The sequence below is a fragment of the Callorhinus ursinus genome, unplaced genomic scaffold (assembly GCF_003265705.2).
Source record: "Callorhinus ursinus isolate GAN/ISIS: 27379988/994484 unplaced genomic scaffold, GSC_fseal_2.0 scaffold570, whole genome shotgun sequence".
NCBI lineage: Eukaryota > Metazoa > Chordata > Mammalia > Carnivora > Otariidae > Callorhinus > Callorhinus ursinus.
Genome location: NW_027397625.1, coordinates 201 through 13021, shown reverse-complemented (window position 1 = coordinate 13021; position 12821 = coordinate 201). Strand labels below are relative to the sequence as shown.

The following is a 12821-nucleotide window of genomic DNA, read 5'->3' as shown; positions in this document are numbered from 1 at the left end:
ATGCACTATCACTGAATGTATACCTACATCCTTTGCAATTGTAGGCTTTGTCTCCACTATGAGACAGTATGTCTCTGAAGTTCCAATATGGCTCTGAATTTGAGTAAGATATGTGATGCAGCTGAGTGGTGTTTTCCACATTTGCTATATTTGTGAGGCTTTTCACTTGTATAGCTTCTCTTTGGATTAATTAGGTTCTGGGTTTTGTGAATTTATTGCTATCATTGTTACAGTTATGCACTGTGTAACCTTCAGGAATATGCTCCCATGAAATAAGGTTTGAGTTCAGACTAAAGTCTCCCCCAAATTCATTACAGCTTTTCCTTATGAATGACAATCACTTACCAGGGCAGATCTCCAGTGACACCCTAAGTAGTCACCAAAACCTGAGACTTCACTTGGGGAGTTGAGCTTTTCTGCTACTCCAGGGGGAAAAGTCTTCAGAAATAATTTGCTTCAGATTTGAATCTTTGGCTCGAGTTCTTATTTCTTGGCCTGAAAGAAATTACAAATGCAGAATCTCTGTCACAGAAGAAACGTATATGGAGAAACTGAAGCATAAAGTAACTGAAACACGAATAAGTTTAATGGGCTTTGTCAGCCTTCAAATAATAATCTATATGAGTTACTTATGGAATTTTGAGCACAGAGAATGGAAGCCATTGTGATATATGAATAAGGAGTGAGACGGATAAAAAGTGGTTACAGAAAGTCCAGGAAGTATATTAGATGGGGGCAGAGAATAAAAACGGTCCTTCATGGAGGATTGAAGGGGGACAACTGGGGCCATGGAAACAGACAGAAGAGATACTGAAAAGGGGAACTAAGTGCAGAGAAGGCAGAGAAGAGCACAGCCCAACTCAACACCAAAACCAAGAGATGCCAGCGTGGTTAAGCAAGTCAGCAAACGTATGACAGCGGGCACCCGAGAGAAATGCAAGAGAAGCCAAGTGCAGTCTAGAAGAGGCACCATTTATAGAGCATCGGTGGAAGGATGTGCACTGCAGAACATGAGCAAATAGGAGCAGGAGAAGCTTCATGCTCAAACAAGTGGCACCCAGAGGCAGGACTGAGGCTATTCAGTGTTTCTGAAGCAGCCCCGACTTCCCCTGGGAGAAGGCTCTGTGGCCCCATGTCTAGAAACCACCGGCTTGCTGGACAGCCTTGTGTGTGAGCACCCAAGACTCCCTCCCACCTGGAGAGGGCCCCCTAAGGATATCCCTCATCCCATCCATGGCAATCAGCCTTGCTCCAACCGGGAGATCACATCAGGCCTGGAATCCTGACACTTTGCTCAGGAAAGACAAGAGGCTTAAGTGTTGGGGCTGGTGGCATGTGTGAGCCCAGGACCCTGCCTCCATTCTTCTGCCTTTGGGTCCTTTACAACATGAATGAAGAGGGCTAAGTCCCAAGGAGCAGAAGAGTCTGACCTCTGGACATCCAAATATGGTACCATAAGTCAGAAGCCTTAAGGTTTCAGTATTCAAGTTTTGGATAGAGAAGAGAAAGCTGATTCCTCATTTGTTTATCCCTATTGTCCAAGAAAGCTGCACAAAGGCCTCTAAGGATCCATAGGCAATGTGTCTCTGCAAGTTCAAAACCTCTTTCCAGTGTTGTTGCCTCTTTTAAAATCACACACATTTCCTTGTAATCTATAATACATACATACTTATTTAATATAAATACAATCACTTACTAGTTAAACTATTTAACATCTCTCCTTCCCTCCATCAACTAAGAGACATTCTGGAAAGATAGTACCCTCTTCCTCTCGTCCCTTGTCATACTCATAAGAGATATTGATCTGTAGTTTTCTTTCTTGTGACGACTTTGGTATCAGGTTGATATTGGTCTCATACAATGAGTTGATAAGTGTTTCCCTCCCCTGTATCTCTTGAAAGAGTCTGTGAAGGTATTAATTCTTTAAATGTTTGGTAGAATTCACCAGTGAAGCCATCTTGTCCTGGGCTTATGTTTGCAGGAAGTTTTTTTTTTTTTCCCTCCAGTTTTAAAAAATTTTTCTATTGCGGTATAATTAACATATATTAGTTTCAGTGTACAATAGAATTATTCAAGATTTCTATACATTACTCAGTGCTAATCACGACAAGCGTACTCTTTGTAAGAAGTTTTTTTTTAAGATTTTATTTATTTATTTGACAGAGAGAGACACAACGAGAGTAGGAACACAAGCAGGGGGAGTGGGAGAGGGAGAAGCAGGCTTCCCGCTGAGCAGGGAGCCTGATGCGGGACTCGATCCCAGGACCCTAGGATCATGACCTGAGCCGAAGGCAGGTGCTTAACGACTGAGCCACCCAGGTGCCCCTGTAGGAAGTTTTTTTTTTTTATCACTAACTCAATCTCTTATTTTAGGTCTATTCAGATTATCTATTTCTTCTTGAGCCAGTTTTGGCAGTTTGCATCTTTCTAGAAATTAGTTGAAATTAGTCTATTTCATTTAAGTTATTTAATTATTGGTCAGTATTAATGTGCCCTTTTTCATTTTGTGGATTTTAGTCACTTGAGTCTTCTTTTTTCCTAGCCGATCCTATTGATCTTTCCAAAGACCCCAGTTTTGGCTTCATTATTTTCTCTATTGTTCTCCTATTTTCCATTTCATTTATTTTCACCCTAATATGTATTTTTTTTGTTTTTGCCTGCGTTGGGTTCTAGTTGGCATTTATTTCTCTAGTTTCATAAGGTAGAAGTTTATGTTGTTGATTTAAGAGCCTTCTTCCAGGGGGTGCCTGGTGGGCTTAAGTAATGCATGGGACTCTTGAACTTAGAGTTTTAAGTTCAAGCCCCACGCTGGGTGTAGAGATTACTTAAAAATAAAATCTTATTAAAAAAGAAGAGCTTTTTGAGCACCTGGGTGGCTCAGTCGGTTAAGCGTCCAACTCTTGATCTCAGCTCAGGTCTTGATCTTAGGGCCATGAGTTCGGCACAATACTGGACTCCATGCTGGGCATGGAGACTCCTTTAAAAAAAAAAAAGAGCTTTCTTCTGTTTTAATGTAGGTGCTTACAGCTCTGAACTTCTCTCCAGGCAGTGCTTTTGCTGTATCGATTAAAACTTGGTATGTTGAACTTTCATTTTTTTAAAGATTTTATTTATTTATTTATTTTATTTATTTATCAGAGAGAGAGAGTGAGCACAAGCAGGGGGACCAGCAGACAGAGGGAGAAGCAGGCTTCCTGCCACGCAGGGAGCCCAATGCTGGACTCAATCCCAGGACCCTGGTATCATGACCTGAGCTGAAGGCAGATGCTTAACTGGCTGAGCTACCCAGGCATTCCAAACTTTCATTTTAATTAACCTCAAAATATTTTCTAATTTCTCTTGTGATTTCTTTTCTGAGCAACTGGGTATTTAGGAGTTTGTTACTTAGTTTCCACATATTTGTGAATTTTCCCAATTTCCTGTTATTTCTAATTCCATTCCTTTGTGCTCAGAGAACATACTTTCTATTACTTCATTTCTTTTAAACATATGGAGCCTTGTCTTCCTTGTTTTATGGTCTACCCTGGAAACTGTTCTATGTCCACATGAGAAGATATGTATTTGCTGTTGCTGGGTGGGGCATTCTACAGTTTTCTGTGAGGTTTAGTAGCTTTCTAGTCTTCTTCAAGTCTCCCATTTCATTGCTGATCTTCTGTCCAGTTGTTCTGCCCATTATTGAAAGTGGGGTGTTGAAGCCTCCAAGTCTTATTGTTGAATTGTCTATTTCTCCCTTCAACTGTCTCAGTTTTTGCTTCATGCACTTTTATTTTAAAGATTTATTTATTTATTTATTGAGAGAGCGAGAATGAGAGAGAGAGAGTACAGGAGATGGGGGAGCGTCCAAGGGAGAAGCAGGCTCCTCGCTGAGCAGGGAGCCCGATGCGGGACTCGATCCCGGGACTCCAGGATCATGACCTGAGCCGAAGGCAGTCGCTCAACCAACTGAGCCACCCAGGCACCCTGCTTCATGCACTTTGAGGCCCTGTTGTTAGGTACATATATTGCCTATATGTTTATAATTGTTACATCACTTTGATGGAGTGACTCTCCTATCATTGTATAATGTCCTGTCTCTAGTAACAATTTTTGTTTTCAGGTCTATTTTAGCTTATGTTGGTATAGCCACTCAGCTCTCTTTTGGTTATATGCTTGCAAGGAATATCTTTTTTCCCTACTTTTCCTTGCAACCTATTTGTGTCTTCAGAAGTTGTTTTTTTTTTAAGATTTTATTTATTTATTTGAGAGAGCAAGAGAGAGAGCAAGAGAGAGAGCACGAGCAGGGAGGAGAGGGAGAAGCAGCCTCCCCATTGAGCAGGGATCCCGATGTGGGGCTCAATCCCAGAACCCTGGGATCGTGATCTGAGCCTAAGGCAGACACTCAATCAACTGAGCCACCCAGGCACACCTATTTGTGTCTTTGTATCCAAATTGAGCCTGTTATAGACAACTCATAGTTGGATCGTGTTTTTAAATCCATTCTACCTGGGTCACGTGGGTGGCTCAGTTGGTTAAACCTCTGCCTTTCACTCAGGTCCTGACCTCAAGGTCCTGGGATCAAGCCTCATGTCAGGCTCCCTGCTCAGGGGGGGAGTCTGCCTCTCCCTCTGCCCTCCCCACTGCCTGTGTGCTCTCTCTCTCTCTCTCAAATAAATAAATAAAATCTTAAAAAAATAAATCCATTCTACCAATCTTTGCTTCTAATGGAAGTGTTTGATCCATTTATATTTAATGAAATTACTGATAAGAACTTATATCCGCCATTTTGCCATTTGTTTTCTATATGCCTTATGTCTTCATTTGCTCCTCAGTTCCTCTATTATTGCCTTTTTTTATGTTAAATAGATATTTTCTAATGTCCTGTTGTTTCTTTTACGACATATATTTTGGTTATTTTCTTAGCGATTGCCTTGGGGGTTACAGTTCAAATCTTCATTTATAGCAATCTAGTTCATATAGCACCAATTTAATTTCAGTCGTATATAAAAACCTTGTTTTTATATAGCTCCATTTTCTCTCCTTTATACTGTCATTACAAAACCTAAAATAATTTACATATTCCCAGGAGTAATAGGAGAGTTTAATAAGGGAGCAGGCTATAAGATCATGATATAAAAATATGCCAAGTTTTATATCCTAATTATAAAGCAGGTAAAAAAATATTTAAAAATACACTATTTACAATAACAACAGAAACTAAAGATAACTAAAACACTGGACAAAAATTATGCAAACCCTGTATGGAAAAATTATAAAATTTTATTTAAATATATTTAGGGGCACCTGGGTGGCTTAGTTGGTTCAGTGGCTGATTCTTGATCTCAGCTCAGGTCTTGATCTCAGGATTGTGAGTTCAAGCCCCATGCTGGGCTCCATGCTGGGTGTGGAGCTTACTTTAAAAAAAAAAAAAAGATATTTTAAAAGACCTAAGTAAGAGAGATAATATACCATGTTTATGGATTGGAGGATTCGGTATTATTAAGTTGTCAATTCTTCCCAAATTGGTCTACAGATTTAATATAATTCCAAGAAAAACTTCAAAAATGCCAATAAAAATTCTGTGTGTGTGTGTGTGTGTGTCCATGTGTGTAACTTGATAAGCTGACTCAAAAATGTGATTAAAAAGGGAAGAGATGAGAATAACCAAGACACTCAAGAAGAAAAATAAAATTGGAAGATTTGTCTTACCAGATAGCAAAACATTTTAGAGAAGCATCATAATTAAGACGCTCTGATAGTGATGCAGGGATAGACAAAATGACCAAAGAACAAACCAGAGAGCCTGAAAGTAGACCCAAGCACATATAATAGAAGTAGCACATCAAATAAACACTACTGGGATAATCCATTATCTAAGTGGAAAACACATGGGGTACCTGGGTGGCTCAGTTGTTAAGCATCTGCCTTCAGCTCAGGTCATGATTCCAGGGTCCTGGGATCGAGCCCCACATCGGGCTCCCTGCTCTGCGGAAGCCTGCTACTGCCTCTCCCACTACCCCTGCTTGTGTTCCCTCTCTCGCTGTGTCTCTCTCTGTCAAATAAAGAAATAAAATCTTTTTAAAAAAATGGAAAATACAGGATTGAATCCCAACCTCACACCAAGCACAAAAATCAATTCTAAACAGATATGAGACTACATGTTAAAAGCAACACTTTCAGTTTTTAAATGAAAACATGGAAGGCTACCTTTTTCCTATTGGGTAGGAAAAATTTTATTAAGCAAGACACAAAATGCACTAACAATAAAAGTAATGGTTGATAAACTCAATTACATTAAAGCTTAAAACTTCTGTTCATCAAACACAACCATAAAGGAAGTTCCAAACTCATTTGCTATAAAAAACTGAGAAAAGACATTTGCATATACACACATAATAGACGAAAGAGCATTCCAATGGGGCACCTGGGTGGGCGCAGTCAATTGAACGACCAACTCTTGGTTTTGGCTCAGGTTGTGATCTCAGGGTTGTGAGATCAAGCCCCAGGTCAGACTCTGCGGTCAGTATGGAGTCTCCCTGGAACTTTCTCTCCCTCTACCTCTGCCCCTCCCCACTGCGTGCTCTCTCTCTCTCACATGGATAAATAAATCTTTTCTTTTTTTTAAAAGATCATTCCAAATGTTTAAAGTTTATTGACTTAAATAGCAGTTGCTTTTTGTGGGTACTGACTGGGAGGGAGCCTTCTGGGTGCTATAAATATTGTACATCTTGATCTGAGTTAGTTCTATGGTCTAAATGTTTGTGTTTCTCCAAATTCATATGCCCAATGTGATGGTATTAGGAGGTGGGATCTGTGGGAGGTGCTTACGTCATGAAGGAGGAGCACTCATGAATGGGACTAGTACCTTATAAAAGAGGCTCCAGAGAGATCTCTAGCCCCTTCCACCAAGTGACAACACAGCCAGAAAGTAGAAACTATGAACCAAGAAGGGGGCCTTCATTGGAAGGTGACCATGTTGGTCATAAATTTTGATCATAAATTTTCCAGTCTCAGAACCGTGAGAAAGAAATTTGTGTTGTTTCAGGGCACCGGGGTGGCTCAGTCGGTTGAGCGTCTGCCTCTGGCTCGGGTCGTGATCTCCAGGTCCCGGGATCGAGTCCCATATCAGGCTCCTTGCTCAGCGGGGAGTCTGCTTCTCCCTCTGGCCCTCCGCACTCTCGTGCTCTCTCTTTCCCTCTCTCAAATAAATAAATAAAATCTTTAAAAAAAATTTCTGTTGTTTATAAGCCGCCGAGTCTATGGCATTTTGTTATATAGCAGCCCGAACAGACCAAGACAATGAGTGAACATGAATATAAAAGTCCACCTGTACATCTAAAATATGTGCACTATACTAAATGCAAATCATATTTTGATAAAATAATTGAATTAAATAAGACACTTACAATTCAATAAGAAAAAAGAAAACCAAAACAATTCAATAGGAAAATGGGTGAAAGTCATGAACGAGCATTTCACAGAGCCGGAACCATCGATGGTGAATAAGCATCTGAAAAGATGCACAGCTTCCCCAGTATTGAAGGAAACACAAAGTAAAAGCACAGTGAAATATCAATTAACACCCACTTGATCAGCAAAATACAAGAATCCTGTCAGGACCACGTGTTAGATACTTGTGAATCAACAGAGGTCCTCACATACTGCTGGTGAGGGTAGGAATTCATGAACAATTTGGCATTCTCTCAAATATTTACATGGTGCTACACCAGGTCCACACCCCAATATATTCCTTTGAGAAATTCTTCCCTATGGGTCCCAGGGGACAGGTACAAAAATGTGCATAGAAGCACAACTAGTACTAGCAAAAAACATGACTGATTCAAATATCCATTGACAGGAGCATGCCCAAATCAACTGGAATATTATACAGTGGTGAAAAAGAACGAACACCAGCTCCACCCCAGCAACCTGATGAATCTCAGAAGTAACGTTAAGTAGAGAAGGCAAGACCCACAAGTGTACACACGGTCTAATGCCATTGTTACGGCACTCAAAGGCAAGCAAAACCAAATGACACACTGTGTAGACATACCTACATACATGAGAAGATATTATATATATATATAAAAGCCAGGGAAACACACAGTTCAGCACAGCAGGTGCCTTTGGAGAGGAGGAGAGGACTCACTGGTACTGGAGCAATTCCTGGGTTGGGTAGCTGACTCACAGTTGTTCTATTGGGATGCTTTTAGCAGACACACATGTTACATGGTATCTTGTGTGTTATCATACATGACATTAAACATATAATACAGAGAAAACTGATCTCCTTCGAACTGAATTTTGAGCCAGGAAGGTGTAGGGGAAAGATCTTGATGTGGGTGTTAGTTACAAGGGTATACACAGATGTCTGACATGACCTGGTTCAAATCCTGGAAAGCGGTCTACACTCACACTCCCTTGTCTCCATCCCCTATGCAAGACTCATGAAAGGACTCAGAGGGGGTTCAGTGGGGTGGGTGGGGAGTGGTAAGGGCTCCCCTCCTGTGACATGTGCCCTCCCATACTGCCCCCAGCCCATCCCCCAGTCCTGACACCCCCTCCCTGCATGAATATCACCCCCAACTTCTTCCCCCTATGCAGCCCAGGCCTCCCTGACACCAACCTCCCCCCACTTGTATACTCTCCATCCCCTCCCGTGCCACCCCACCCCATTGGGGCACATCAAGGGTGAGGGCAGAGAGCCTGGCCAGGGCCAACTCCAGGCAGGGTGGGGAAACTTGGGTTGGGCTGAGCGAGGACCCTGCCCTTCCTCAGGCCATCCCAGGCAGGGGACACTAGAGACACAGCCAGCCCCACAAGCTGGGCCTTCCATGATCACCCCCGCCCTGCAGGCCTGGAAATAAAGCCAATGCTGAGTGCTTACTCAGTGCCAAGCCCAGTGCAGACACCTTCATTCACAGAGAGCGGATTTATGCCATGCCTTCTGTGTGCCAGGCACATTTCTGGACCTTGAGGATGCCAGGGTGTCCCTGCCCTATTGGAAGTCAAACCCAAACAAGGATAGAGACCAGATACCCCACATCCCAGGAGGAAATGCAAAGCTTGGTGAGTGCTAGGTAGGCAGATGCAGGGGCAGCATGGGGAAGGGACCCTGGGTCAGGGCAGGCCTTTCTAGGAGGCCATGTAAACTATGACCTGAGGCAGAGGGAGCAGGATGTGCACAGGCTTGGGGGTGGGTGGGGGGGTGCACTGGCACCCATGCTCTAGAGTCCGTGCTGAGGGCCAGGGTCTGTGACCAGAAAGGCAAGGGGCAGCCCACTCCAGGCCCAGCTCCAAGGCTAGCCCCCTTTTCCTCCCGGGGAGGCTGGGGGCTCAGGGCAGACCGTACTGCTAAGAGAAGGGACTTGCCTGGGGGTCTGCATTTCCTCTGGGGGACCACCGTGCCCTGAACGCTCACACTCAGTTCTACCTCATGGGGTTGGCGGAGGGAGTGACCTGGGCATCTGCATTTCCCGACACTCCCGTGATGACTGGGAGGCTCCCCTGACCCCTCTGAGGCCACCAGGGCCCCTCCGACATACAAAGCCTGCCTGGCCCTGCCCACTGAACTCTTCCCTGGCTCCCACCACCCTCAGGCTTTGGAAAATAAGACCTCCTCTCTGGGTGGCCCCCAGGGTTGCATGGCAACAGAGTGCAAAGGTGAGGCAGTTCAGTGACCCAGAGGCTACATTAATTCTGAGAGCGCTGGCACACGGTGATGGTGTCTGGGATGCGCCAGTGACTTCAGGGGGCCATGGCAGCAGCCCTGTTGGAACCCTGGGGGGGTCAATCGGGGTGTTAGACACGGGGACAGGCTCCCAAGAGGGGCTCTCGGCTAGAGTCCCTCCCTTGGTGTCCCCGCACTGCCCAACCGCCAGAGTAGCCCAGCTGCTGGGGGCTCGGCCGGCAGTGTGGGCTGCAGCCAGCGGCTCCTGCCCAGGACCTACGGGCAGGGCAGAGAGGCCCCAGGATCAGGCGCCGCCACCGCCTATGGCTCTCTACAATTGTCAGAGCGCTGCCACGGGCTGATCACATCCAACCTCCCGCCAGTGACGTCAGAGGGCCATGGCGGTGGTGCCGAGGGAACACTGGGTGTCCAATCTTGGTGATGTCTGGTGGATGGGCTGCCAAGACGTGCTCTCAGCCAGGGTCCCGCCCCTTGGTGTCCCCACACAGCACAACTACCGAGTAGCCCCAAAGCTCAGTGCTCGGCCTCCAGTGTGGGCGGCAGCCAGGCGCCTGAGGCTCCGCTGGGACCTACAGGTGGAAGAGAGGCCCCAGGATCACACCCCGCCACCGCCTACAGCCACCTACAATTCTCAGAGCATTGGCACGGTGATTACCTCCGGCAGCGTGACAGTGACGTCAGAGGGTGACAGCGGTGGTGGGGGCGGCAGGAAGGCGGCAGGTGGGGGCGGCAGGCAGGGGCGACAGGAAGCGGTGGCAGGCAGCGGGACGCAGGTGTCAGTGGCAGGCAGCGGTAAGTGTCAGCAGGCCGGCCTCAGAGATAGGAACAGGCGGCAGCAGTGGGTGGCAGGCATCATTGGCAGGCATCATTGGCAGGCAATGGCAGCAGGCAGGCGGCGGACAGGTGGTGGCTGGCAGCGGCCGCGGCAGCGGGGGGAGGCAGCTGGCAGGAGGCAGGCAGTAGCAGGCAGCGGCCGCAGGAAGCGGCAACAGGCAGGTGGCAGGCAGGTGGGAGCAGGCGGCTGCGGCAGCTGCGGTGGCAGGCAGCGGGCTGCAGGCGGCGGCGACAGCAAGGGTAGGCAGTGGTGGCTGGCTGTGGTAGGCAGGCAGCAGCAAGCGGGGAGGAAGCGGCAGCGGCGGAGGTGGCAGGAAGGGAGACAGGAAAGTGGCGTTGGCAGCGGCAGGTGGTGGCAGCAGCGGGGGGCGGGCAGGTGGCAGCCAGCGTCGGCAGTAGCAGCAGTGGGAAGCGACAGCGGTGGCAGGCAGTGGCTGGTGGCAGGCGGCAGGCTGCGGCAGGGAGGCGGAGGTGGCAGCGGGTGTAGGCAGTGGCGGCAGGCAGGCGGCAGGCAGCGGCGGGCTAGTGGGAGCAGGTGGCTGTGGCAGCCGCGGTGGGAAGTGGCAGCAGCAGGCGGCGGTGGGCAGCGGCGGCGGTGGGGGTAGGCAGCAGCAGCAGGTGGCGACAGGCGATGGCTGCAGGAAGTGGCAGCAGGCAGGCGGCAGGGTAGGTGGCGGTGGCAGGCAGGCCTGGGCGAGTGGCAGGCAGGCAGCAGCAGGAGGCGGTGGCAGCGGCAGCTGCAGCAGCTGCAGGGGCGGCAGAGGGCAGCAGCGGGCGGCAGTGTTGGGCAGCCCCGGGTCATTGGGTGGCAGCGTATGGCAGCCTCAGCAGCAGGCGCCGTTGGCTTCCGCAGTCAGCGGCCGGGGCAGCAGCAGCGGCGGAAGCAGGGGGCCGCAACTGAGGTAGAGGTGGGGTGAGCCGTAGGTTGGGTGAGCAGCGGCATGGGGGAGCGTGGGTCAGCATGGGAAGGGGAGCCAGAAGTGTGCCTCGGCGGCAGCGGCGTCAATGAGCATCCGCAGCAGCGGCAGCAGGGGGCTTGTCAGCGGCGTCAGCAGGAGTCAGTGTTGGGCGGCAGTGGCAGCAGAGGTAGGTTCCGGGTTAGTGGGTGTCATTGTGCAGCAGCGGGTGTCAGCAGGAGGCGGTGGAGGCAGGGGCGGCAGCAGCTGGTGGGGGCAGCAGGCCAGGATGGCCATAGGAGCGTCAGCGCGCTGGGCAGGCATCGCCAGCAGGGAGTGGGCGGCAGCGGGTGGCAGCTGGGGCAGTGGTGTTGGCAGTTGGCAGTGGCGTCAGTGGTGGGCAGCGGGTGTCAGTGGTGGCAGCGGCGGAGGTAGGGGCGTTAGTGGGCGCCCGGTAGGGGTGGAAGCAGGGGGGAGCCAGTGGCAGTGGTGCCGTTGGAACCCTAGCATGCTGCGGGTCCGAGGAAAAGGTGCCCTGCAGCCTGGTATCCGCAGGGGATGGAGGGGGCAGCCCAGGACCTGGAGGCCGAGCCTAAGGCCGACTGCCAAGTCCTGCTTCCTCCCATTGGGGAGGCCAGGTGAGTTCAGCTTCCGCCCTGGGCCTGAGCCTCAGTCTCTCCATCTGTAAATTGGGCAGAACAGCAAAACCTTAGGGTTATGGTGCAGATTTAACATAGGTAATGAGCTTCTTCTAGACTGGCTGATAGTGCAAGTTGTCATTCCTCTTATTGCACTTCCAGCTGCGTGACCTTGAGCAAGAGAGGTCATTGCCATGCCTCAGAAGTCTCATCTGAGAGATGGACCTGGAGATAGTCCCTATATAGGCTTGTTTTGGGGATTTAGTGAATTCGTAAATGGAACCCATTTCCAGAGTCAATGTAAACCCCGGTTCCTAGCACGGGATAAGCGCAGTACCAGCGTTTGAGACTACTATTCTACAAGTATTCGTTATTGTTATCACTAGCACTGGGGAAGGAACACCAACGTGATTGTCATCCTCTTGTTTATCATCGTGAGTTAATTGAGGAGCTGCTCTGTGCCTGCCACCGGCATAAGCATTCTACACCCTTTATCAGTTTGAACATCTCAGTGGGCTAGGGTCCTGATAGGGCTCTGAGTCATAGAGACACAGATAATGTTTGGAACTAGATTTCAAACCCTTGTCTTTGCGGCTCCAAAACCTGTGCTTCAGAGCTCTCCATGATTGGGGTGTATCCCAAACCCTCATGCCTCCATGCTTGGCTCTGCACCTTACAGCTCAGAACAGCGCCTAACACAGAGGAATAAGTGTTCCCTATTTCCGTTACCATCCTTGTCTTTATTCATTTGCAGTGCTTTACGGGCACAGATGTAACGGTGGTGGT

General features: G+C 48.2%; 1 protein-coding gene across 1 annotated transcript in view; it reads right to left on the bottom strand.

Moving 5' to 3' along the window:
- Positions 1-11444, bottom strand: part of LOC141372059 (uncharacterized) — a 13605-nt gene extending 2161 nt beyond the window's left edge. Inside the window, exons 1-3 of the mRNA XM_073890519.1 lie at positions 11369-11444; positions 10323-11324; positions 346-495 (exon numbers count right to left, since the gene is read on the bottom strand). Coding sequence (XP_073746620.1) covers positions 10444-11324; positions 11369-11444 — 957 coding nt within the window. The 3' untranslated portion in view covers positions 346-495; positions 10323-10443. The remainder of the gene's footprint in view (positions 1-345; positions 496-10322; positions 11325-11368) is intronic.
- Between the last annotated feature and the right edge of the window lie 1377 nt (positions 11445-12821).